Source organism: Natrix helvetica (genome assembly GCF_964273705.1).
Source record: "Natrix helvetica genome assembly, chromosome: Z".
Lineage (NCBI taxonomy): Eukaryota > Metazoa > Chordata > Lepidosauria > Squamata > Natricidae > Natrix > Natrix helvetica.
In genome coordinates, this window is record NC_138554.1 from 140748041 (window position 1) to 140773756 (window position 25716).

General features: G+C 45.5%; 1 protein-coding gene across 1 annotated transcript in view; it reads left to right on the forward strand.

Annotated features, from left to right (window-relative positions):
• The first annotated feature begins 391 nt into the window (after window positions 1-391).
• Window positions 392-25716, forward strand: part of MYO1G (myosin IG) — a 62970-nt gene continuing 37645 nt past the window's right edge. Inside the window, exons 1-13 of the mRNA XM_081933441.1 lie at window positions 392-539; window positions 3779-3987; window positions 5189-5282; window positions 6306-6471; window positions 6816-6869; window positions 8697-8795; window positions 9945-10061; window positions 11560-11766; window positions 13532-13677; window positions 16298-16412; window positions 17444-17614; window positions 19057-19127; window positions 20309-20383. Coding sequence (XP_081789567.1) covers window positions 445-539; window positions 3779-3987; window positions 5189-5282; window positions 6306-6471; window positions 6816-6869; window positions 8697-8795; window positions 9945-10061; window positions 11560-11766; window positions 13532-13677; window positions 16298-16412; window positions 17444-17614; window positions 19057-19127; window positions 20309-20383 — 1619 coding nt within the window. The 5' untranslated portion in view covers window positions 392-444. The remainder of the gene's footprint in view (window positions 540-3778; window positions 3988-5188; window positions 5283-6305; window positions 6472-6815; window positions 6870-8696; window positions 8796-9944; window positions 10062-11559; window positions 11767-13531; window positions 13678-16297; window positions 16413-17443; window positions 17615-19056; window positions 19128-20308; window positions 20384-25716) is intronic.

Consider the following 25716-nt stretch of genomic DNA (forward strand, 5'->3'; position numbering starts at 1 on the left):
CTTTGGTCGATTTAGATGCCTTCTCTGGTGGTCCCCTATCAGGTTCTACAGGATTTAGGGTTTAAGTTCTCTGTGGAGGACTTTGGGACCTCCTTCTCCAGAGGAATCCATCCATCCTATAGATCCATTCTCTGGAGGATATTAAATGTCTTCTCTGGTGGTCTCCTAATGAGGTTCTCCATGTTCTGCAGGGTTTAGGGTTTAGGTTCTCTGTGGAGGACTTTGAAGCCCTCTTCTCCAGGAGAATCCACCCATCCTATAATATCCACCCTTAGAGAAGCAACAATCAAGGAAGAGGACCTGCAACAAAGCAGTTAGCTCTGTAAACCACAAGCTCCACCTTCTCCCTGAGACGGAAATCACCCTACTTGACTCACCCTTCTTTCCACTGACGAGCGAGGACGATTGTCTGTCCCGGCAAACGGACTAACTTCTCCCGGGAACATGGCAGAGCAAGAGAGCCTAGAATTTGGGAAAGCCGATTTTGTCCTCTTGGACCAGGTGACAATGGAGGACTTCCTGGAGAACCTGAAGCTCAGGTAAGGTTTGGAAGGGGGAAAGGAAGCGAACGATGGGGTCTTGTTTCTGTGAAGAAGTCAATTGGTGACTTCAAAATCATCCGGGAGAACAGCCAAGTAGAGATAGAAAAGTTCATAGCTTTGATGGAGATCTTTGTCATTGGTGGCTTAACAACAGAGGTCCATCATCTTGTTCTTCAGAACCTGCAGCCGGGCCGAATCTTTTGGGCAAAGAGTTGCAGCTCACATTAGTGGGAAAACTCAGCCTTCCATCAAACTGAAACCTCTGGGCAGCCCTGGGGTTCAATACCGTAACCAGTTGGTCTGGCGGTTAAGGCACCAGGCTAGAAACTAGGCGGTGGTTGAGTTCTAGTCCTGCCTTAGGCATGAAAACCAGCTGGGCGGCTTGGGGCCAATCACCAGGTGACGGTAAGTTCTAGTCCCTCCTTCAGCAAGAAATCATACTGGATGACTTTGAGCCAATCAAAAGGGGACTGGGAGTTGTAGTCTCGCCTTTGGCATGAAAGGGTGACTTGGGTCTAATCACTGGGAGATTGTGAGTTCTAGTCCCGCCTTAGGTAAGAAATCATACTGGGTGACTTTGGGCCAATCAACAAAAGACTGGGAGTTGTAGTCTCGCCTTTGGCATGAAAGCCAGTTGAGTGACTTTGGTCCAATCACTGGGAGATTGTGAGTTTTAGTCTCTCTCAACCCAATCCACCTCACAAGGTTGTCGTTGTGTGGAAGAGAGGAGGAGGAAGGGCCACAACTGTGTGATGTCTATGCCTTACCTGTATTGATTCTTAAAATTCAAGATTTTCAGAATTGTGGGTAGCCACTTGCTAAAGTTGCTAAAGCCAGTTATTAAGTGAATCACAAGGTCATTAAGTAAATCCAGTTTCCCCCCTTGGTTGTCAGGAGTTGTCACCGCCCCGAGTCCCTTTTGGGAGAGGGGGCGGTATAAAAGTCTAAAAATAAAGTAAAGTAAAAAGTAAAACTTGTCTGGGAAGATCATGAGTGGTGATCACAGGATGTGAGGAGGCTCATAAATACATACCAGCTACCTGGCAGCCAAATTTTGATCATGTGACCGTAGGGATGCTGCATAGGTTGCAATTCCCTGGCTGGCATGCTTTAAGAGGGGAGGACTTCCACTCCCAGAATCCCCCATCCAGCTATGCTTTAAGAGGGGAGGACTTCCACTCCCAGAATCCCCCAGCCAGCTATGCTTTAAGGGGGGAGGATTTCAACTCCCAGAATCCCCCACTCAGCAATGCTTTAAGAGGGGAGGACTCCAACTCCCAGAATCCCCCACTCAGCAATGCTTTAAGAGGGGAGGACTCCAACTCCCAGAATCCCCCAGTCAGCTATGCTTTAAGAGGGGAGGACTCCAACTCCCAGAATCCCCCACTCAGCAATGCTTTAAGAGGGGAGGACTTCCACTCCCAGAATCCCCCACTCAGCAATGCTTTAAGAGGGGAGGACTCCAACTCCCAGAATCCCCCAGTCAGCTATGCTTTAAGAGGGGAGGACTCCAACTCCCAGAATCCCCCAGTCAGCTATGCTTTAAGAGGGGAGGACTTCCACTCCCAGAATCCTGCACTCAGCAGTGCTTTAAGAGGAGAGGATTTCAACTCCCAGAATCCTCCACTCAGCAGTGCTTTAAGATCCCTGGACTCCATGCAGGCAGGGGAATCCTGGGAGTTGGAGTCCTCCCCTCTTAAAATCGCTCTCTTTGAGAAACACAGCTCTATGGCAACAAAACCAACATCGGGTAAGCCTCCCTTTCCAACTAACTGGGTTTATTCCTTAGACGGAGGGAGGAGTGATGGCTCAGATCAGATCATGTCGGAGGAAGCAGAAGGCCGAGACGGAATCAAAATGACTCAAGTCGGAGCTAATTTTGAAATCAGGAAATGCTCCACTCGCACTCGGAGCCTGGCTGCCCTTACTTTTCGTTTCCATATTTAGTTTTTCATTTTATTTCTCTGTTCCATTTGCATTAAAAAAAAAAAATCTCCCCAGTACCGGTACAGCAAATCCTCGACTTACAGTGCTTCATTTAATGACCGTTCCAAGTTACAATGGCACTGAAAAAATTGACGCTTCTGTGCGTGTGAGCAAACCAGTAGTAAAACAATTGGTAACCCACCACTGAGACACTTTGCAACTGACTCGTATTTATGACGGTTGCAGCGTCCCAGTGTTATGTGATCCCTTTTTGCGACCTTCTGAAAATCCTGATTCACTTAACAACCAATTTACTAGCTTATCAACTGCCAGGACTCACTTAACAAAGATGGCAAGGAAGGTTGTACAATGAGGCAAATCTCATTTAACTAAGGTCTCATTTAACGACTGAAATTTGGGGCTTATTTGTGGTCATAAGTCAAGGACTGCCTGTGGTCCTCACTGAATGCCCAGAATTAAAGCCCAATTTTCCATCACTAAGCAAAAAAGAAGTCCGAAGTGAATTTTGCCCTGTTTTATGACCTTTCTGACCGCCGTTATTAAGCAAGTGGTTGAATGGGTGTATAGATACATATTATCTCTGTACAGATAGTCCTCAATTTACAACAGTAAATTTTGGAGTCCGGCATTTCCGTCGCTTAGTCAGACAAATTGCCAAGTGAGTTTTGACTTAATTTACGAACTTTCCTGCCACCGTTCTTAAGTGAATCCCTGCAGCGGTTACATTCATCCCATGGTCGTTATGTGAACCTGGCTTTCCCATTGACATTGCTTGTCAGAACGGGTTCACGTGACCCCGGGGATGTGGCGACCGTCATAAGTACAAGTCAGTTGCCGAGCTGAATTTTTAAATGCGTACAGTCACAGGTCCCTTTTTTCAGTGCCATGGCGACTTCAAATCGTCTCTAAATGAATGTTTGTAAGTCAAGGACTTCCTGTCTCCTCCCATGGACAAAAATCCACCTTTTCTCCAAGCCCCCGAAGGCAAAAGAAGAAGCAATGGATGGACACCCATCCAGGAGAGAAGCAACCTAGAAGGAAGGAGGGATTTCCTAACGATGAGGATAATTAACCCGTGGAACTCCTTGCCACCAGAAGTGGTGATTTATCCCTTACCATAGATAGAGTGAATGGCCATTGGTCCAGCACGAAACCACACAACCATCAAATATTGTCTCCAGATTCTAGGCATGTGGAGTTGTCCTCGCCATGGTCCCACCACAAATGGGGTCAACATCTAAGCCTCTGACATGCCTCCTTAATTGTGTCTCCACCTTTGGCCAAACCAGGTTTCAGAAGGGACGCATCTACACCTACATCGGGGAAGTTGTGGTCTCCGTCAACCCATACAAACCTCTGTCGCTCTACGGGAAGGACGTGATCGAGCACTACCGGGGTCGGGAACTGTACGAGAGGCCGCCTCACCTCTACGCCGTGGCCGATGCAGCCTATAAGGCCATGAAGAGACGGGCCATGGACACCTGTGTGGTCATCTCAGGTAAAGGTCCCACATCTCTTTTTCTCCATCCAGAAAAGGGTTACCCCGACGTAACAACCATCTTGATCCGTCAAGTTGTAGGTTGGTTTGACGTGGATTACGGAGGTGGGTTCAACAGAATAGGAATGGAGCTGGAAGGGACCTCTGAGGTCTTCTAGTCCAACCCCGTGCTCAAGCAAGAGACTCTTACAAAATAACAAGAATTAGAAGGTACCTCAGAGGTCATCCACTCCAGCCCCCTGCTTGAGCCAGAGACCCTTACAGAATAACAAGAGTTATTCTGTTGCTCTATGATTTTGTAAGGATCTCCTGTTTGAGCAGGGGATTGGATTAGATGATCTCCAAGGTCCCCTCCAGTTCTATTCTAATTGAGTGTTTGATGGTTTGCAAGCCCCATAGGTTAAGACTCAGTGGGGTATTGACCCATCTAGAGGGTATCCAAACAGACCAGGTAGATGTGCAGGAAGGAGATGGGCTGATTTAATCTCCAGGGTCAACTCAAGAAGGTTTAGTTATTTCATTTAATGGATCCAGCATTATGACTCTTATATAAGCTGCAAGCTCTTACTGCTGAATACAATAGAGCTGGAAGGGACCTTGGAGGTCATGTAGTCCAACCCACTGCTCGAGCAGGAGATCCTATTACCATTTAAAACAAGTGACTGTCCGCTCTTCATTCATCAATCAATTAATTAAATTAATAATCATTAACTTAATGATTAAGCTCATCTCTGAATGTTTATGGGGTCCTATGTGCTCTCCAAGTGGGGTGGGTTTCTTGCAGACGTCTAATGACCCAAATAGTGAATGTCATCAGTGCTAGAAGGGAGGTGGAGGAGGAGGAGATGTCTGCAAGAAAAGAGATGTCTGCAAGAAAACCACCCAGCTCAGAGAGCACCAAGGACCCCAAAGTTCTCCTCCCCCTCCGTCTCCTCTTCTTCCTCCTCCTCCTCCCTTCTAGCCCTGATGATATTCCCTAGTTGGGTCATGAAACGTCTGCAACAAAATAACCCAGCTCAGAGAGCACAAAGACCTCCACAGTCTTCCTCTTTGTCCTCCTCCTCCTCCTCTGTCACGTCAAGACCACAGAGAGGGAGCCAAAGTAGACACACCTACACAAGTACACACAAGCACCAACACATCCCACTGAGATCCAGCCATTGTCAAACCAAGATCCACTTATTATCCCGGTCTCTTTTAGGAGAAAGCGGGGCTGGAAAAACTGAAGCCAGCAAGTACATCATGCAATATATCGCCGCCATCACCAATCCGAGCCAGAGGGCTGAAGTGGAAAGGTAAGTTGAGTCCAGGTAGTCCTCAACTTATGGCCCTTCGTTTAGCAACCGTCCAAAGTTACAGCGGCCCTGAAAACAGGGACTTAGCACCATTTTTCACTTTTATGACTGCCGCAGTGCCTCGGTGGCCAGGTGATCAAAATCCAGGCACTGAATCAAATTTATGATGGTCGAGTGTCCCCGGGGTCATGCAATCCCCTCTTGCCACCTTCTGACAAGCAAAGTGCATGAGGAAGCTGCATTTGCTGAACAATGGCGTTACTCGTTAAAGGACTGCAAGGATTCGCTTAACAACGACAGCAAGGAAGGTCATGAAAGTCACTTAACAAAGGTCTCGCTTTGCAGGGGTTCCATTGTAGTCGTAAGTCGAGGACTAGCTCTATAGAGGTAATACCCATTCATCTATCCCAGGGGTGTCCAAACTTGGCAACTTTAAGACTTGTGGACTTCAACTCCCAGAATTCCCCAGCCAGCTCTGCAACTTTAAGACTTGTGGACTTCAACTCCCAGAATTCCCCAGCCAGCAGAGCTGGCTGGGGAATTCTGGGAGTTGAAGTCCACAAGTCTTAAAGTTGCCAAGTTTGGACACCCCTGATCTATCCATTTGTTTCACAACCTTGGCAACTTTGGTGGATTTCAACTCCTAGAATTCATCAGCCAGGAAGCTTCCTTGACTTCAACTCCCAGAATCCCACAAGCGTTAAGATGGGTGGACTTCAACTCCCAGAATCACCCAGCCAGTCTTAAAGCTTCCAAGGTCACAAACCACCATTCTAGAACCAGGAATAAATAAAATAAAATAAATAACTGATCCACCACCATTTTTAAAAATTTCTTCCTAACAACCCTGAGAGGTAGGATGGTCAAGAGGAATTAGAATAGGCCAGTGGAGGGCTTCCTTGGGGGGCCCAGGAGGAGCCCTAAAATCCCCCACGGAGGCCAGATGTAACTGCTGCTTCCCCCCCTCCCCCCACACACACAACCCCACGTCATTTTTTTTTGTGTTTCTCGGACTTTCTACAGGGTGAAAAATGTTCTGCTCAAATCCAACGGTGTTCTGGAGGCCTTCGGCAACGCTAAAACCAACCGCAACGACAATTCCAGCCGGTTCGGCAAATACATGGACATCAATTTCGACTTCAAGGGAGATCCTACCGGAGGACACATCAGCAACTACCTGTTGGAAAAGGTACAGTGTGTTGTGTGTTGTGTGTGTGCGTCAAACCAGGAGCTTTCGAGTCAGAATCAATCCATGGAGTCACCCAAAAATCCACATTGATGGAGGAGAAATGGGGCATCTCAGAATATGCGACTCCTGATGCTTTAAGAGGGGAGGACTTTCCCCCCCCCAGAATTCCCCCAGGTGGCATCGTTTAAGATGGGTGGACTGCAATTCCCATATTAGACCCTCAGAAGATGGGATCCGCCTGCCTTGGTGTCTGTGGCTGCCATATTGTTTGTGTTGGCTTCGGGTACCGAGGGATGTCTCCACCCAAGTCTTCCACATCATCTCACCTTCTCCTTATCTTGCAGTCACGCGTCCTCCAACAACAGCCAGGTGAGAGGAACTTCCATGCCTTCTACCAGGTGAGTTGCCTTCTACTGTGGTAGAGGAGCCATCAACGTCCTTCTTTCTTTGGTCCTTGGAGGTCATCTGGCCAATCCGTTGAGCCAGAATGTTCTAGATGAGATCCAGATCTTACCAGAGTGACCACCGTGGTCTATGTTGAGATGTCCAAGGGCTTCCTCAGTTGGAACATGGACTTACAAAGTGGTGGGTTCCGGGCGGTGTGACCCATTATGGGTGTACCGGTGGCACCTGGCAGCAGCGGCCACCGTACCGCAACGGTGCTTTGGAGGGCCCACCTGCTCTCCCTCGTTCCTTACCTCTATTTGAGCTAACCGGGGCATTTGTGCATGTGTGCGCGCAGCATACGGCGCCTGTGCAACCTCTGCCAAGCAGCTGGAGGTGGGTGCGCATGCGTGTGCAGCGCGCATGTCCATGGTGGACACCCGGCCCCATCACAGCATACCGGTTGCGACCACGGGACTTATCCTCTTGGAGGGAGTAGTTGTCCTTTCGTAAAACTCTCACCCCTTGGGAAAGTTGTGGTGGCCAGGCAAGATCCCATTATGTGTCTCTAGATGGGGGTCATTCTGGGATCCTAAAATGTTTTCTAGATCTAAGGGGGTGAAGATGAAAAAAAACCCCAAGAAAGACATATTGAGATCATTCTAACTAATTTTCTTGATAGATAGTCCTCAACTTGCGATGACAATTGAGACCAAAATTCCTGTTGCAGACAGTTGTTAAGTGAGTTTCATCACATTTTATGACCTTTTTTGGCCCACTCGTTAACTGAATTGCTGCAGTTGTTGAGCTTGTAACACAGTTGTTAAATGAATCTGGCTTCCTCTTCGACTTTGCGGATCAGAATGTTGCAAAAGGGGATCACACGACACCGGGACACTGACAACCGTCATAAGTATGAGTCAGTAGCCAATCATCTTGAGTATTGATCCTGTGACGGGAATGCTGCAAAGGTTGTAAGTGTGAAAAACTTTGAATGGTCACTAAACGAAGGTTGCAAGTCGAAACTACCTGTATTGAAGCTCACCTATAGACAGAATCTTGCCGACTTGCAGCATAAAACATAGAACCCGGGAACCCTTGAGGAGGAGCTGTCTTCATCCTCATTCTCATACACAAAGCCTCTAAAATGGCTATTTTTTGCTCTTCTGAGATTCAACCCCTCCCTCCCATCCGGAAATCCGGTCTGTGTTCCATTAGGGGGCCAAAGGACCACCTTTCCCATCTTCCTTAATTACCTAATGGTTTGATCTATATAAAAATAATATGTAATCTCCCCCAGGAAAATTCTCTTCATGTTGAGCTTTTTGATTCACTTAACATCCATGTGATTCATTGAACGACTGCAGGGATTTGCTAAACAATGGCGGCAAAGGAGGAGAAAAGGTCACGACCTCAGGTGCAACGCCTTTAACAATCGCCTTGCTTAACGGCGGTCCCAATGGTGATCGTAAGTCGAGGTCAACCTGCATTATGGCTTCTTCCAAAGGGCATAGAATAGTTTAATGTCATATTTTTCAACGTTGGTCCCATGAGCACCATACCGGTAGCGACAGGACGAGGAACCCACCACTGGGGCATATGGGCGTGCGCGGAAGATGATCTTCCGATTTCTCGTGAGTCCAGTGCTTTCTAAGTGTGTGAAGACAGGCTGAATCCAGAAGAGCAGTGGGCGACAGCTCGTGTGTGCCTGGAGAGATGGCTCTGCGTGCCACTTCCAACACAGGCGCCATAGGTTCCCCATCACAGCTCTAAGATAAATGCCAGGTCATCTGCAAATGCACTAAGTGAATCGTTGTAAGTCGAGTCATTTTTATTTCTAGTTGCTTCTTGGTGCCTCTGACGCTAAGCTGGAATCTCTCCACCTGGTTGGAGACCCAATGGCCTACAGGTTTACCAAGGAAGGTGGTAGTAATAACAGGGTAAGTACCACTCTGTTGAATCTATGGCAAGTCCTTCTGATGATAAGAAGAAATAGAGAAACGTTGATTGTCCGTAAACAAGTGAGGAAAATAATCGCAGAAAATTAAGCATATTGGAAAATGTTACGGAGACGTAGATTAATGTACAGGTAGACTTCTGCCCTCAATTGAGCCCCAAACATCTGTTGCTAATCAAGACAGTTGTTAAGTGAATTCTGTCCCATTTTATGACCTTCCGTGCCACAGTTGTTAAGTGAATCGCTCCTGTTGTTAAGTTAGCAGCATGGTTGTTACGTGAATATGGCTTCCCCATGGCTTTGCTTGTCAGAAGGTTGCAAAAAGGGATCACTTGACCCCAGGACACTATGTCTGTCATAAGTATGAGTCAGTTGCCAAACATCTGAATTTTGATCCCCTGACCATGGGGATGTAGTAACGGTTATAGTGTGAAAAGTGGTCATACATCACTTTTTTCAATGGTTGTAACTTTGAAACGGTCATTAAATGAACAGCTGTAAGTCAAGGACTGGCCGTAAATACCTCTCAGTTAATCTGCGGAAATCTCAGAAGTTTTGTTTGTATGTGTTAATATTTCTACTAGGGCAGCTAGTCCTCAATTTGCAATGGCTTGTTTAGTGACCGTTTCAAAGTTAGATCAGCACTGAAAATGTGACTTACAACCATTTTTCACACCTATGACCATAGAAGCATCCCCGTGTTCATGTAATCAAAATTCAGGCTCCTGATAACTCACACTTACGATGGTTACAGCATCCTAGGGTCCACCTGATCTGTTTTTGCAACCTTCTGACAAGCAAAGTCAGTGGGGAACCCGGATTCACTTAACAACTGTGTGGCTAACTGAATGTAGTGATTCACTTAACGGTGGCAAAAAAAAAGTCATAGTGGGGCAGAATTCACTTATCAACTGTCTTGCTCAGTCACAGAAATTTCCTACTCAATTGTGGTCATAAGCCGAGGACTACCTATATATCAGTTGAGGCAGCCCAAGGCTGAATGTACCCCAAATTCAGTCATAAGTAGGGGGAAGAAGTAGTGACTATCCAAGGCCCCCCGATTAATTCTAGTTCTTATTTTACCTCTTTTGTTGTTCTCCACCTACGGCCTTCTACCTTCTGCCCTCCCAAGTCTTTGCAGAGTGAGAAAACCGACTATCAATCCGTCCTGGATGCCATGAAGGTGATCGGTTTTACTTCTGAAGAGATTGATTCCGTGCAGAAGATCCTGGCAGCCATTTTACACTTGGTAAACAACGCTGATTTGACCTCTTATCAACACTGATTTGACATTTTATCTGGCCACCCTTCGAGGTGGACCGATAAAAACCAACGTCGTGTAGATTAGAACATCACTTTCTGGTATTGGGGTTTGATGACCTGATCTTGAAAAGCGATAGAGCTACTTCCTGTTTCTTTTTATACTGAAGAAAATCAAGATGAGTCAATCTTGAGTCACCCTTTCCTGTCTGGTTGAACTAGCCCAATGTGTCATGTGCACGGTCGGAGCCTGAATCTGGGGGGTAGGCAGGGAGAAACGGGCAGGAGGACCGAGAGAGGCTAAGCAATGACCAGGGGAGACAGAGCTCAAGCGAGGAGCAAGGACCACCGCCTCCTGATCCAGGAGCATGGAGAGTGGAGAGAAGGCGAGAACAGCGCAGACTGAGCCGGCTACTCGGGAGTGCCACACAATACTTCACCAGGCACACCTGGGGACTGAGACTTAAGGAAACGCTGTGGAGAGGGCATTTGTCCGGAACAAGTGTCAAATCTGAGGAGTCTCGTGTGCACTTGCCGGCATTTGGAGATTACTGTGCTCGGTCTTCTCTGCCTTACCGAGTTTGTTACTCACTGGACTGCTGGTCTTGGTTACTGCTTGGCTCCCCTTGCTGGACTGGACTACTTGCAGCCAGAGGCTATTGAAGGTGCATGTGAGAGCTTGGCTCCAGGATTTGTGATTAATGTGGAGATGTTTGAGGGCAAAGTTAGAGCAATAAAGGGAAGTTAGACCTGTTCACTGGCTGTGCGACGCCCCAGGTAATCACACAAGGGTTACAGAACGATTGAAAAGTTCCTTCTATCATGAAGGGTACAACAATTAGAAGATAACTTTCTCATAATAAGATATGATCTTGAAAGTTAATAAAGATAGTTCCCGTCTCCTTTTACACTCAAGAGAATCAAGACGGATTGATCTTGAGTTTCTTTCTCACCTTTTCCTGTCTAGTCCAATGCTTACGTAATGGTTGAAAAGTTCCTTCCATCACAAAGAGTACGATTAAAACATAACTTTCTCGTAATAAGATATGATCTCATTGACCGCTGATAGAGATACTTCCCATCTCCTTTTATACTCAAGAGAATCAAGGCGGATTGATCTTGAGTTTCTTCCTCACCCTTTCCTGTCTAGTTGAGCTAGCCCAATGCTCGCAGAACATTGGTTAAGTTAATCCCTGCAATTGTTAAATTAGCAACATGGTTGTTAAGAACCTGCCTTCCCCATTGATTTTGCTGGTCACAAAAGGGGACTCACGTGACCCTGGGACACAGCAGCCGTCATTAACGTGAGCCAGTTGTCACGCAACTGAGTGTACATCATGTCACTCTGGGGATGCTGCAACGATCATAAGTGTGGAAAAAAAGTTCCTAAGTCCCTTTTTCCAGTGCCGTTGTAACTTCGGACGGTCACTTCACGAACTAGCTGCATATTGACATCTGATGGATCTTTTCGTCTGCTGAATTTTCAGGGCAACGTGAATTTCATCTGCTCTGGTGACGAGGTGGCCGTTGAAGACCCACAACTGGTCTCCTACCTTGCGGAGTTGACTTCCACTGAGCCAGAGAGCCTCCTCAGCACCCTCCTGTATCGGACGGTGGCTGCGGGCGGCGGGGAGGTGATCCAGAAAGGCCACGGTTGCGACGAAGCGAACTACGCGCGGGATGCCTGTGCCAAGGTAACAGCAGAGTTCGGCTGGACACGAAGCATTCCGTGGTCTGAGGGGGCTTCGGCAGGGGGGGCTTCTAGCCTGCTGGTTCGCTTGTGGGCGGGCTTCACACACACACATGTGCCGGATGTGCCTTGCGTGCACATACACAGTTTAATAGAAGTTGTTTTGCACATGCGCAGAGCTCAAAAACAAGATGGCGATGGCGACTGGGGAACTGGTTCGGGGGCATGGCCATCCTGGGTCGCTGCCAATTCTATGACTCAGGCCGGCATGTCACTACCTGTTCAGCCTAACTGGGACGAACTGGTAGGAACTCCCTCTGGGCTTTGTGTGATATTGATGTGGTTGCTCAGCTGCCCACTTAGGATGTCATTCAGGCATCTTTCTTTCCCACGGATACAGAGGAAAGGAAAGGCCCGTATAGGGGACTCAGGAATAGACAGGTATTTGATTTTGGTTTCGTTTTCAATTTTTTCATTTCAATTTTTATTTTATTTTATATTACTTTACTTTATTTATCTTAATTTTGTTTTACCTTATTTTACTTCAGTGTTTTATTTGTTTTAATCTTGTCTTCATTTTGTTTTAATGATCTTCATTTAGGTTTTTTTTTTAATCATCTTAAGGCAGGGGTGTCCAAACTTGGGAACTTTAAGACTTGTGGACTTCAACTCCCAGAATTCCCCAGCCGGCTGGGGAATTCTGGGAGTTGAAGTCCACAAGTCTTAAAGTTCCCAAGTTTGGACACCCCTGTCTTAAGGTAAAGGTAAAGGTTCCCCTCGCACACATGTGCTAGTCTCTCCCGAATCTAGGGGGCAGTGCTCATCTCTGTTTCAAAGCCGAAGAGCCATATTTTACCTTATTTAGTTATTTTATTTTATTATCATCTTGTTTTAATTTTACTTTATTTTAGCCATCTTATTTTTATTTTGCTTTATTTTTATTTTATTTATTTTATTATTATTTGTATCCCACCTTTATTATTTTTGTAAATAATTCAAGGGGGCAAACATACCTAATATTCCTTCCTCCTCTTATTTTCTCCACAACAACCACCCTGTGAGGTGGGCTGGGGGAGAGAGAGAGAGAGAGAGAGACAGCCCCATTTGGCTCTCATGTTGAAAGCAGACTAGAACTCACCATCTCCTAGTGATTGGGCCAAAGTCAGCCAATTCCTAACGTGGTACTAGAACTCACCATCTCCTGGTGATTGGCCCAAGGTCACCCAGCTGGTTTTCATGCCTAAGGCAGGACTAGAACTCATGTCTCTAAGTGGTTGGGCAAAGGTCACCCAGCCAACTTACTTGGCTAAGGTGGCACTAAAACTCACCATCTCCTGGTGATTGGCCCAGGGTCACCCAGTTGGCTTTCATGCCTAAGGTGCAACTAGAACTCACGTCTCCTAATGGCTGGCCCAAACTCGTCCAGTTGGCTTTTGTTCCTATCATGGGACTAAAAACTACCACCTTTTGGTGATTGGTCCAGAGTCGCCTAGCTGGCTTTCAGAACTAGAACTCACATCTCCTGGTGCCTGGCCCAATGTCACCAAGCCGACTTACCTGGTAAAGATGGGACCAGAACTCCTGTCTCCTGCTTTCTAACGGACCAAAGTAGCTCCAAAATCTAAAATCTTGCGCTTCCTTGCTCTTGCCCAAGTCGGTGCAACTTCACGGCATCTTGAAGAGGACATTTTTTGGGGGTGGGGGAACCTTAAACTTGATTCATCCCCGGCACAACGACCGTGCGGTCTTGTCCCCGTGTTCGTCCGCAGGCTATTTACGAGCGGCTGTTCTGTTGGATCGTGACACGTATCAACGCGATCATCGAGGTCAAGGACTACGACCCTCGTATCCACGGGAAAAATACGGTCATCGGTGTCTTGGACATTTATGGCTTTGAGATCTTCGACAACAACAGGTAGAAGACACCAAGGGAATCCTTGGATCGTACAAGCAATCCTCGTTTAACGACCAAAAATTGGGCTTTGAATTTTGGTCGTAAGTTGCTGCAGTTGTTTAAATGGGCCGTTGCTGGCCAGGCCTCAATTTTATGACTGTGTTGTGATGAGCCTAAAGGGAGCCACCAGGGCCATTCCGTGAATTACACGGTCGTTAAAGGAACCACGTGGTTGTTAAGTGAATCTATTATCTCAAATTTGAGTTTTTTGCTGGAAAGTGGCAAAAGCTGTCAAAAACAAGGTTGCAAATCAGTGTCACGGGAACCCTGAAACCGGTCGTAAAGACGAGCCAGTTGCAAATCATATAATATGTAAGTACGCAACTTACAGCAGTTCATTTAGTGACTGTTCGAAGTTACAAACAATGGCACTGAAAAAAATTGATTTATGACTGTTTTTCTTTGTACGTCCCTATGGTCACATGATCCAAATTCAGACACTTGGCAACTGACTCATCTTTATGACGGTTGCATGTCATAGGATTCCCCATTTGCAACCTTCTGAGAAACTAAGACAATGGGGAAGCCTGTTTCATTTTACAACCGTATTACTAACTTCATAACTGCAGTGATTCACTTAACAACGGTGGCAAGAAAGATCATAAAACAGGGCAAAACTCACTCAACAACTGCCTTGCTTAGTGACAGACATTTGGGGCTCCATTGTGGTCATAAATTGAGGGACCGCCTGTACACCAGCAATTGTAACTTTGTGTATTGTCCAGATCACTCGCTCTCACACACACATGTACTTGTGGCTTAGTGGGTTTGTCAATATTCCCCCGAAACCCCCTTCACCCAAAACCCAGAACAGTCCCAACTAAATCCAGCCACAAGCAGATCGAGGCTGATCCTCAGAGCAATAGCTAGTGGACCCACACGGCATTTAAAAGTTCCCCAATCCAAATAAATCCACTAGGCAGGATTAAATCCAAAATACAAGCGGATCCCCGAGGCAAGGAAAAGTCCAGAAGTCACATGGCACGATCCAGGTTCAAGGCACCGTGTGGCATCCAAAGTGAGGTAGGCATCACAACGACCAAAAAATCCACAGCTCGGAAACGAACACGTTGTGTCCCAGCACTGCTTCCTACTCTCTGTTGTGCTAAATAGCCGGCTTCTGGTGCAACCCATCAAGAGCGGCGAAGCTGCCTCCTTGCGGGTTATCTGCCTTTTCCCTGCCCTACCTGTTCATGGATCAGTGGCAGCAGGCATCTCCTCTTCCTCTTCACTAGCGGGCTGCAGCTCCATGTTTTCTCCGCCTACCGTATCTTTCGGATTATAAGACGCACCGGTGTATAAAATGCACCAAGATTTTGAAGAGGCAAGTAAGAAAAACAAGTTTTTGTCCTCCCCCCCCCCCCCCGAGCACTCTGCACGCTTCAGCAGGGCTGGGGGTAGGCAAAAACACCCCTGTTTTTGCAAAAAAAGGCCCGTTTTTAGCCCGTTTTTCACAAAAATGGGATGTGGGGGGCTTTGGGAGGCCAAGAATGGCTGTATTCGGTGTATAAGATACTCCAACATTTCCACATTCCTTTGGGGGGGGGGAAAGGTGCGTCATACTCCGAAAAATACAGTAAGTCTCCGGGTTGCTCTGCTGCAGCTATGTTTGAGCCAAATCCAACTCAGATGTCCATTTGGAGCCATTCACCAACTTCCTCCCTGGAGTGGTTCATCTTCCTCCAAGCTGACCTCTGGAGAGATAACCGGGGAAGCGTCCTGTTCTGACCCAGCCTTCGCAAGTACTACTCAACTGCTTCCTCGTGAGGAAAACCCCTTTTTATTTAACAAGGCAGAAATAAACTGCGTTCACGGACAAAACTCCAGAGAGTAAGTCCTCCGATGTTTCGACAAGCGGTAGCAGTCTCTACTCACGCCGGCTGAGCTAATTGCAATGCCTCTGAGTGCCCAGCAGGGGAGGCTCAATTAGCACTTCAACCCCCAACGCAAAGAGTCCTCACCCACCTGGGTATTGGCAAAGCAATCCTGGCAAAGAAATTCAACGGAGGGACATCTCCTTTAGCACGAACAGTTGTCTACAACAACCGGTGCCTCCCACACCCCTCCTCTTTATGTTCCAGCCAGGGAGGGGCTTGTTAATGTCTCCTTCTTTTCCTGTATAGCTGGCCCCCCATTCCTCCTCTCTTCTCTCTGCATATATGCACATCTGGGATGTCCCCATCTATCACTCCCCCTCGCTCAGCTCAGGCCCCGAAAACAGCCGTTTCTCTGCCTGAGCTCGAGTAGATGGGCCCTGCTCTGCATTTGGCTCTCAGTCCTCTTGCCCCTCCGAGCCTCTCACAGGCTCCGATGTTAACCTTGGCACCCCCCACCCCCCGCCTCCTCTGACTCATCTGACTGTGGAGCTGGCAGTCAACGAAGCACAACACAACCGGGGGAATTATCACAGTTTGACAATATGTCATAAGTAACTTTCTTTGAGTGTGTCGTAATTTGGAATGGTTGTTAAGTGGTCAGTCATTAAGGGAGGAATTCCTGTAGATGGATGGGCGCTTGTGGTGTTTGTGTGTGTGCGGGTTTGTTAGACCAGGCTCCTGATCTTCTAAGTCTCTTTTTCCAGCTTCGAGCAGTTTTGTATCAACTACTGCAACGAGAAACTTCAGCAGCTCTTCATCGAGTTGATCCTCCAGCAGGAACAGCAGGAATACCAACGCGAGGGGATCGAATGGCAACACGTGAGTCCCTTAAACATCAACGCAGCTGCCCACCCACCCACCCCCACTGCCCGGAAAACCCTCCAAAGTTGTCTTCGATCTGAAATTAATTTTTCCCCCGTACGTAAAACGATTACAGTTGAAACTGGACTGTACGGTTAGTCCTTGACTTATGATGACGAAGTGGGACCGGAACTTCCATCACTAAGCGACCTGGTCATTAAATGAATTATGCCTGATTTTACTATTTTTTTGCCACTGTTGTTAAGTGAATCACACAATCCTTAAGCAAATCCTGTTTCCCCCTCCATTGAATCTGGTGGGAAGGTCACAAGGGATGATCTCTTGAATCCAGGACGCTGTAACAGTCATAAATACATGCCAGTTGCCCAGTGCCCAAATTTTGATCATGTGATCGTGAGGACACTGCAACAGTCGTGAGTGTGAGGAATGACCCTGTTCCTTTTTATCAGCATTGTTGTAACTTTGAACCATCATTAAATGAATGGTGGTAGTTCGAAGACTACTCATAAGTCCCTTTTCATTAAATACAATACAATACAATAGCAGAGTGGGAAGGGACCTTGGAGGTCGTCTAGTCCAACCCCCTGCTAAAGCGGGAAATCCTACACCGTTCCAGACAGATGGCTATCCAACATCTTCTTAAAGACTTCCAGTGTTGGGGCATTCACAACTTCTGGAGGCAAGCTGAATGGTTGTAAGTCAAGGACTGGTCATGTCCCCTTTTTCAGCACCATCATAACTTTGAATGGTCATTAAATGAAATGTTGTAAGTCAAGAAGTACCCTCACCTGAAGTGGACAAAGCGGCTTTTCAAATTTCACACTCTCTAGAGAGGCCATTCTCAACCTGTACAACTTTTAAGATTTGTGAAACTCAACTCGCCATGGCTGGCAGGGGAATACTAGGAGTGTAGTCCACACACCTTAAAGGAGCCAAGTGTTTTTTTGGTGTGTGTGTGTGTGTGTGTGTGTGTGAAATCTGCTTTAACCTTTCCCTTGCCAAGCATCAACTCTGCCTTCTCTCGACAGATTGAATATTTCGACAATCAAATCATTGTCGATCTGGTGGAAGAGGCGCACAAGGGTATCATCGCCGTCCTGGACGAAGCTTGCTTGACCGTAGGGAAAGTCACTGATGCCCTTTTCTTGGAGAGCATGGACACCAGGCTTGGCAAACACCCCCATTATACCAGCAGGAAGGTAAGAGGATCGTAGGAGCAATATCCCGTAAGGAAGACAATCTGAGGATCCTTTACCGCTCCCGTACGGGATATGGGGGGGAAAAATTGGCGATCACGTAGGGACACTTTTCAGGGGGGGGGGGTTGTGTGTGTGTTTTTCTGAATAGTCTGGGTGACACTGCACCAGTGTAGGGACTTCTAAAAGTTAAAGAGGGCAACAGTACAATTCAAATCCAGGGCAGCTATAGGGAGGAAAGGGGGCGGGCAATTGGCAACAGGCAGTCCTCGACTTACGACTATAGCATGAACCAGAAGCTCCGTTGCTAAACAAAGAAGTTTTTCAGTGTGTCATCCCTGGCTTCCTGAGCTTTTGGGTTTGGTGAATCGCTGCCAAGTGAATCACACCGTTGTTAAGTGAAACCAGCTTCCTCAATTGACTTTGCTTGTCGGGAGCCAGCTGGGAAGGTTGCAAATGGTGATCATGTGACCCCAGGATGCTGCAACCATCCTAAATACATACCGGAAACCAAGCACTGAAATTTGACGACATGTTTATGGGGAATGCCGCAGTGGTCATAAGTGTGAGGACTAGTCATAAGTCATGTTTTTCAGTTTCATTGTAGTGTTTGAAAAGTCACTAAACGAACGGTCGTAAGTTGATCATAATATTATAAAGAAAGCTTTCTTTTAAAATCGGAAACAGAATCGGAATTGAGCTGGAAGGGACCCCGGAGGTCTTCTAGTCCAGCCCCCTGCTCAAGCAGGAGATCCTATACCATTTCAGACAATGGACTGTCCAGTTTCTTCTTTAGATATATTTATCTTTCAAAAAACATCAATTTTGTCCTTTATTTTACAAATGGTGCCGCTGAATGCACAATTTTTCACATCCAAAGGGGAAAAATTTAGAAATTGAGTTGCCTTCTTAAAATAAATTTAATAACAGGATTTTTTATATTTTTATTCGAATATGTAAAGGTTTTTTTTGGTTTTGCTTATGAATTTTGAAGAAGAGGCTAGACGACCCCTTGTCTGAAATGGCCAAGGGTCTCCCACGTGAGCAGGGAGTTAGACTAGATGACCTTCAAGATCCCTTGCAGCTCACTTCTGATTGATCAATTGAATTTGCTTCGTAAAGCCAAGTTATAGATTTAAACCGTTCTTCAACTTACAACCTCAATTGGGCCTGGAATTTCAGTCATAGGTTGGGGTGTTGATGAAGTGGATAATCACGTGAGCTGACTCGATGTTATGACCATTTGTACTACGGTTGTAAATTGAGTCACCACAATTGTGAAGCGAAAAACGTGCTTGGTAAGCGAATGCAATCTACACAATCCCTCCTTTTGTGCTGTTTTCGGCTTCGCCACATGAGAACAAGTGGGATTGTGTGAGCAAGGGAAACGATACACCCACCACACAACCACACCCTAACGGGCTTCGGCTTGTGTGTTTCCACAGCTCAATTCCACGGACAAGTCCATGGAGTACGGACGAGATTTCCGGATCAAGCATTACGCAGGAGACGTTATGCAAGTGAATTTTCTCAATCCTTTCCCTTACTTCCCCTTCTGCCGGTTAAAGGAGCTTGGTGGTTGTTGGGGGAATTTGGGAGTTGAAGTCCAGGAATTCTGTCTATTGAATTCTGGGAATTAATCTCCACCCATGTTAGCTGGGGAATTTGGAGTGTTGCAGTGGCCTAGAAGTGGCGCTCTCTCTCAACTCAGAATCAGGAGGCTGTGAGTTTGATCCTAGGTAGAGGCAGATATTTCTCTATCTGGGCACGTTGAGATTATGTCCGATGAATATAACTCCCCATTGGCAACAGGAATTGCATCCGGCCAATCAACACTCAGCTTCATTCAGTAGCCCAGACTCCATCCCTCAAGGGATTATGGCAGGGGTGTCCAAACTTGGGAACTTTAAGACTTGTGGACTTCAACTCCCAGAATTCCCCAGCCAGCATGGCTGGCTGGGGAATTCTGGGAGTTGAAGTCCACAAGTCTTAAAGTTCCCAAGTTTGGACACCCCTGGATTATGGGGTCTTTAAAAGATGATGATGATGCTAGCTGTTGAATTATGGGAATTGACATCCATGCACGCTGGCTAAGGGGTTCTGGGAGTTGAAATCCATGCATGCCGGCTAGGGGATTCTGGGGAAATCCAGACATGCTGGTTGTGGAATTCTGGGAATTGAAATCCACCCATCTTAAAGCAAGTTGCCTGCAGGATTCTGGGACTTGAAGTCCATACATGCTGGTTGGGGAATTCTGGGAGTTGAAGTCCATCCATCTTAAAGCAACCGATTTTGACAAACATTATTATTATTATTATTATTATTATTATTATTATTATTATTATTATTATTATTATTATTATTATTATTATTATTATTATTATTATTATTATTATTATTATTATTATTATTATTATTATTATTATTATTATTATTATTATTATTTTTATTATTATTTTTTTTTTATTATTATTATTATTAGCGTTTATATACCGCCCCCTCTCCCGAAAGGGACATAGATTTGCACTGGTTTGCTATAGAATAGAATAGAATAGAATAGGGACTATGAATAGGAGCTGGAAGGGACCCTGGAGGTCATCTAGTCCAGCTCCCTGAGCATCGTGCTACACAGGAAGGCAGTTCACAACAACCTCGGATCCACCCCGACTCACTTGCACTTCTGAATCTGGGTTTCAGGTATTCCGTGGAAGGATTTCTTGACAAGAACAAAGACACGCTGTTCCAGGATTTCAAGCGACTGCTATACAACAGGTAGGTTGGGCAGAGGCAGTGGGAGAAGACAGGATTTCAAGAAAACTCATTTCAAGTGGACAGTTTGGCCATTGATTTTGGGGCACAGGAAGTCCTCGACTTATGACTGCAATTAAGCCCCACATTTCTGTCACTAAGTGAGTTTTGCCCCCTTTTATGACCTTTCTTGCCACCATTGTTTGGTGCATCCCTGCAGTTGACCCTGTTACTCTATGATTCTCTAAGCATCTCCTGCTTGACCAGGGGGTTGGACTAGATCAGAGGTGGGTTGCTCCCAGTTCAGCCCAGATCGGGTGAACCGGTAGTAATGGAGGTTGGAGGCTCCGCCCACTCAGGCGGATGCTTCTGCACATGCGCAAAAGTGTCGCGCGCACGCATGTGTGCACAAGTGAACTGGTAGTAAAAAAAATTAGAAACCCACCACTGAACTAGATGACTTCCAAGGTCCCTTCCATCTCTATTATTCCTGTAAGAGGACCGGCCCATAGATTTCCACTGCTCTCCTCTCCTCTGCCTTCTGTGTATCAGGCAGTGGACCCAGCTGTTCCTCCTCTTCCTCATCAGCCACCTCCAGACCCAGGGGCTGTTGACTCTCCATCTGGGGCCTGATGGATGGCCCAGGCTCCGCCTCTGTCTCTCTCTCTCTCCAACAGCTCCACTCCCTCTTCCCCCTCGGAGCTGCCAGGTTGCCCTGATGCTGACCCTGACTCCCACGCCTCCTCCTCCTCCTCCTCTGATTCGGCCCCTGGAAGGGCTGGCAGTTGACAGGGCACAACATTGGCTTCCCCCATTGACTCAGCTAGTCAGAAGGTCCCAAAAGGGATCACGGGACCCCGGGATTCTTCAACCGTCATAAGCACGAGTCCGATAATTTTTATCACATGGCCATGCTATGATGGTCGTAAGTGTGAAAACCGGTCCTAAGACATCTTTTTTAGGGCCGTTGTAACTTCAAATGGTGCCTAACGATTGGTTGTAAGTGGAGGTCTACCTGTGTTACAGAATTATTATTATGTGGTTAATCTTTGGTGAGATTCACAGCCTTTGGGGCTGGTTGGTAGCTCAACAGCTCAAGTCCTAACCAAGGACCTAGGAACTGTTAAGGTAACGTCGGAGGATATAAGTTGTTCCAAGTAGGGCGGTTTTTTGTAGAATCAGAATGTTCAAGTCAGGTAAATGTAGAATTTCCAAATAGCGAGGTAGCCCTTTAGGTATTGCTCCAAGGGCTCCAATTACAATTGGGACAACAGACAATTTCTTTTTCCACAGTCTCTCAACTGTGAAAATCTCTCAATTTGCAAGTCCAGGTATTTTGTGATTTTTTCTTCTTGCTGTTTATCTTCAATTCGTGCATCGCCAGGTATTGCAATGTCAATGAACCAAACTTTTTTTCTTTTCAACTATTGTTATGTCAGGTGTGTTGTGGGCCAAGTGCCTGTCAGTCTGGATTCTGAAGTCCCACAAGATCTTGCCTTTCTCATTCTCTAAAACCTTCTCAACCTGATGGTCCCAGTGGTTTTTACTGTACTCAAATCCAAACTTTTACCACAATTTCCAGTGAATGATCTTAGCAACGCGGTCATGTCGTTGTAGGTAGTCAGTTTGTGAAATTTTGCCGCACCCACTGATCAAGTGGTCGACTGTCTCATCTTTCTCATTACAGAGGTGACATTTGCTATTGGTGGTAACATGTTGAATTTTTGCCGTTGTGCAGTTTGTGGCTAACGCTTGTTCTTGAGCTGCCAAAATAAAGCCTTGTTTCTTTTTTCAGTACTCCTGATCTTAACCAGTTCCAAGTTAGTTTTTGGTCAGCTTTGCCTTCAATACTTTTCAAGTATAGGCCATGCATAGCTTTGCTTTTCCAATTTTCAGCTCGTTTCTCAATTACTTCTTTCTTATATTCAGCTTTTAACTTAGTTGTCTTCAAAAGGCCTCCTTTATTTACTTCCTTAATCAATGGTTCTTCACTTTTCTGGATGTAATCATTCATTTCTTCTTCCACAGTCTGCTTTACTTGTAGGAGTCCTTGACCACCCTCTGCTCTTGGTAGATACAATCGGTCAACATCACTTTTAGGGTACAGGGCATGATTCATTGTACAATACAATACAATACAATAGTAGAGTTGGAAGGGACCTTGGAGGTCTTCTAGTCCAACCCCCTGCCTAGGCAGGAAACCCTATACCGTTTCAGACAAATGGCTATCCAACATCTTCTTAAAGACTTCCAGTGTTGGGGCATTCACAACTTCTGGAGGCAACTTCTGTTCCACTGATTAATTGTTCTAACTGTCAGGAAATCTCTCCTCTGTTCTAAGTTGCTTCTCTCCTTCATTAGTTTCCACCCATTGCTTCTTGTTCTACCCTCAGGTGCCTTGGAGAATAGCTTAACTCCCTCTTCTTTGTGGCAGCCCCTGAGATATTGGAAGACTGCTATCATGTCTCCCCTAGTCCTTCTTTCTATTAAACTAGACATATTCCCAGTTCCTGCAACCGTTCTTCATAAGGTTTAGCCTCCAGTCCCCTAATTATCTTTGTTGCTCTTCTCTGAACTCTTTCTAGAGTCTCCACATCTTTTTTACATCGTGGCGACCAGAACTGAATGCAGTATTCCAAGTGTGGCCTTACCAAGGCATTATAAAGTGGTATTAACACTTCACCTGATCTTGATTCTCTCCCTCTGTTGATGCAGCCTAGAACTGTGTTGGCTTCTTTGGCAGCTGCTGCACACGGCTGGCTCCTATTTAAATGGTTGTCCACTAGGACTCCAAGATCCCTCTCACAGTTACTACTGTTGAGCACGGTACCACCTATACTGTACCTGTGCATTCCGTTTTTGTTGCCTAAATGTAGAACCTTACTCTTATTGTCATAAGCTTCCTTGTTTTTCTGTCCAAATTGTCCAACTCCATCTGGGTCCAGTCAATTATTCCTGTAGAGTATCGAATCACAGGTATAGCCCAGGTATTTATGGCTTTTATGATGTTTCCTCCACTCAGTTTGGACTTTAATATCTTGCAAATTCATCAAATGTATTTGGCTGAGATTAATTCCTTGACTTTATTATGCATTAAGTCAGAGGCCTCTAAAATCCCCAAGTACTTGTAGCCTTCTTCTGGTTTTACTGTGTTAGATCGGGTAATGGCACACGAGGCTTAACGGTAACAACAGCTCTTTATTAAGTACAACAAGTGAGAACAATCCAGCCAAGGTTGAGTCTGACAGCAGCCCTTTTATAGGGACCTGTCAGACCCTTCGACCAATAGGGTTAAATCTCTGTTCCCGCTGGAACAGAGGACCTTGGTGGAAACCACTGTAGTCGAAGCAAGAATCTAACATACTGCCTTTATCATTTCTTCATTCTCAAGTTGTATTCCATCATCTTCTATGACCTTGCCTGCTTTGGTTGCCATTGTTGCACATTTGTCAATTCCAAACTGCATACCAATGTCTTGGCTAAATTCTTTTGTCTTTCAATTAATACATTCAATTCAGCTTTTGTTTTATCAAACAGCTCCAAATCATCCATGTACAACAAGTGTGAAATTTTCAGTCCAATCTTTGCAAGTTCGTATCCACAGTTCACCTTCTTCAAAATGGTTGTCAGTGGTAGCATTGAGAGTATAAAAAGTAGGGGTGAAAGGGAATCACCATGGAAAATGCCTCGTTTAATTTCAACTTCACCCAGTTCTTCTCCATTAGCCATAAGCTTCGTTTTCCAGAGGTTCATTGAAGCTTCCATGAATTTTTGTATGTTGCTGCTGATGCCAAAGATTTTCAGGCATTTCTTGATCCAGCTATGGGGAACTGAATCAAACGCTTTCTTATAGTCTATTCAAGCCATGAACAGCTTGGTTCGTCTTTTCTCTGAATTCTTTAGGATTAGCTTGTCAATCAGCAGTTGATCCTTTCTTCCTCTTGAATTTTTGTAGCATCCTTTCTGTTCTACAGGAAGCAAATCATTTCTTTCCAAGTATCCGTAAATTTGGTTTGCAATGATACCAGTAAGGAGCTTGTATGTTGTTGGCAAATAGGTGATTGGCCTATAGTTTCCAGGGTCCTTTCCTTTTTCTTTATCTTTTTGGATCAAAAATGTGCTTTCAATTGTCATCCATTCATCATTTTCAGTTGTTTTTAAGATCTGGTTCATTTCGGCTGCCATTATTATTATTGTTATTGTTATTGTTATATGATTGTATTACAGCGGCCAGTTGTTTCGCCGGATTTGGCATAGGACGTCGTAACGTATTTTCGTAATATATGTGCAGATCCAAGCAGTGCAGTTTTTTGCATTTGACTGATGGTGATTTTGTCAACTTTTAACTGTTTTAAATGTAATTCCAGTGCTTTTGGATTAGCACCCATTGTGCCAATTACCACTGGAATTACCACTGCTGGTTTGTGCCATAATCGTTGAATTTCAATTTTTAAGTCCTGGTGTTTCGCAATTTTTTTCATGTTCCTTCTCGTCAACCCTGCTATCACCTGGTATTGCGATGCCTATGATTGTAACCTTATTTTTCTCAACCAGTGTGATGTCTGGTGTGTTATGCGCCAGTATTTTGTCCGTTTGTATACGAAAATCCCACAGGATCTTGACCATCTGATTTTCGGTGACATTTTCAGGCCCATGTTCCCACCAGTTTGTTGTTGTTTTAATATTATAATTTTTGCACAAATTCCAGTGGATCATTTGTGCTACTGAATTGTGCCGCAATTTATAATCAGTCTGCGCGATTTTTTTACAGCAGCTGAGTATGTGGTCAACAGTTTCATCAGCCTCTTTGCAAAGTCTACATTTGGCATCATCAGAGGATTTTTCAATTTTGGCCTTAATGGCATTTGTTCGGATAGCTTGCTCTTGCGCAGCCAGGATTAGTGACTCTGTTTCTTTCTTTAATGTACCTGTTGTTAACCATAACCAAGTTTTTTCACTGTCCACTTTATCTTTTTTTTCCAGAAATTGACCATGTAAGGCTTTGTTCTGCCAACTCTCCATTCTTGATTTTATCACATCTTTTCTGCATTCTTGTTTTGTCTGTTGGGCCTTCAGTAGATTTTTGTTCTTTACTTCGATTAATAGATGTTCTTGACTTTCTTTTAGATAATCAGCTAGTGCATGTTTTTCTTCTTCAACTATTTGCTTCACTTGTAATAATCCTCTGCCACCTTATTTTCGGGGCAGGTATAGTCTATCAGTGTCACCATGTGGATGTAAACTGTAGTGCATTGTCATTAGTTTACTGGTTTTTCGGTCCAAAATGTCCAAATCAGCTTATGTTCAGTTAACTATACCGGCTGTGTATCTTATAACTGGTATTGCCCAGGTATTTA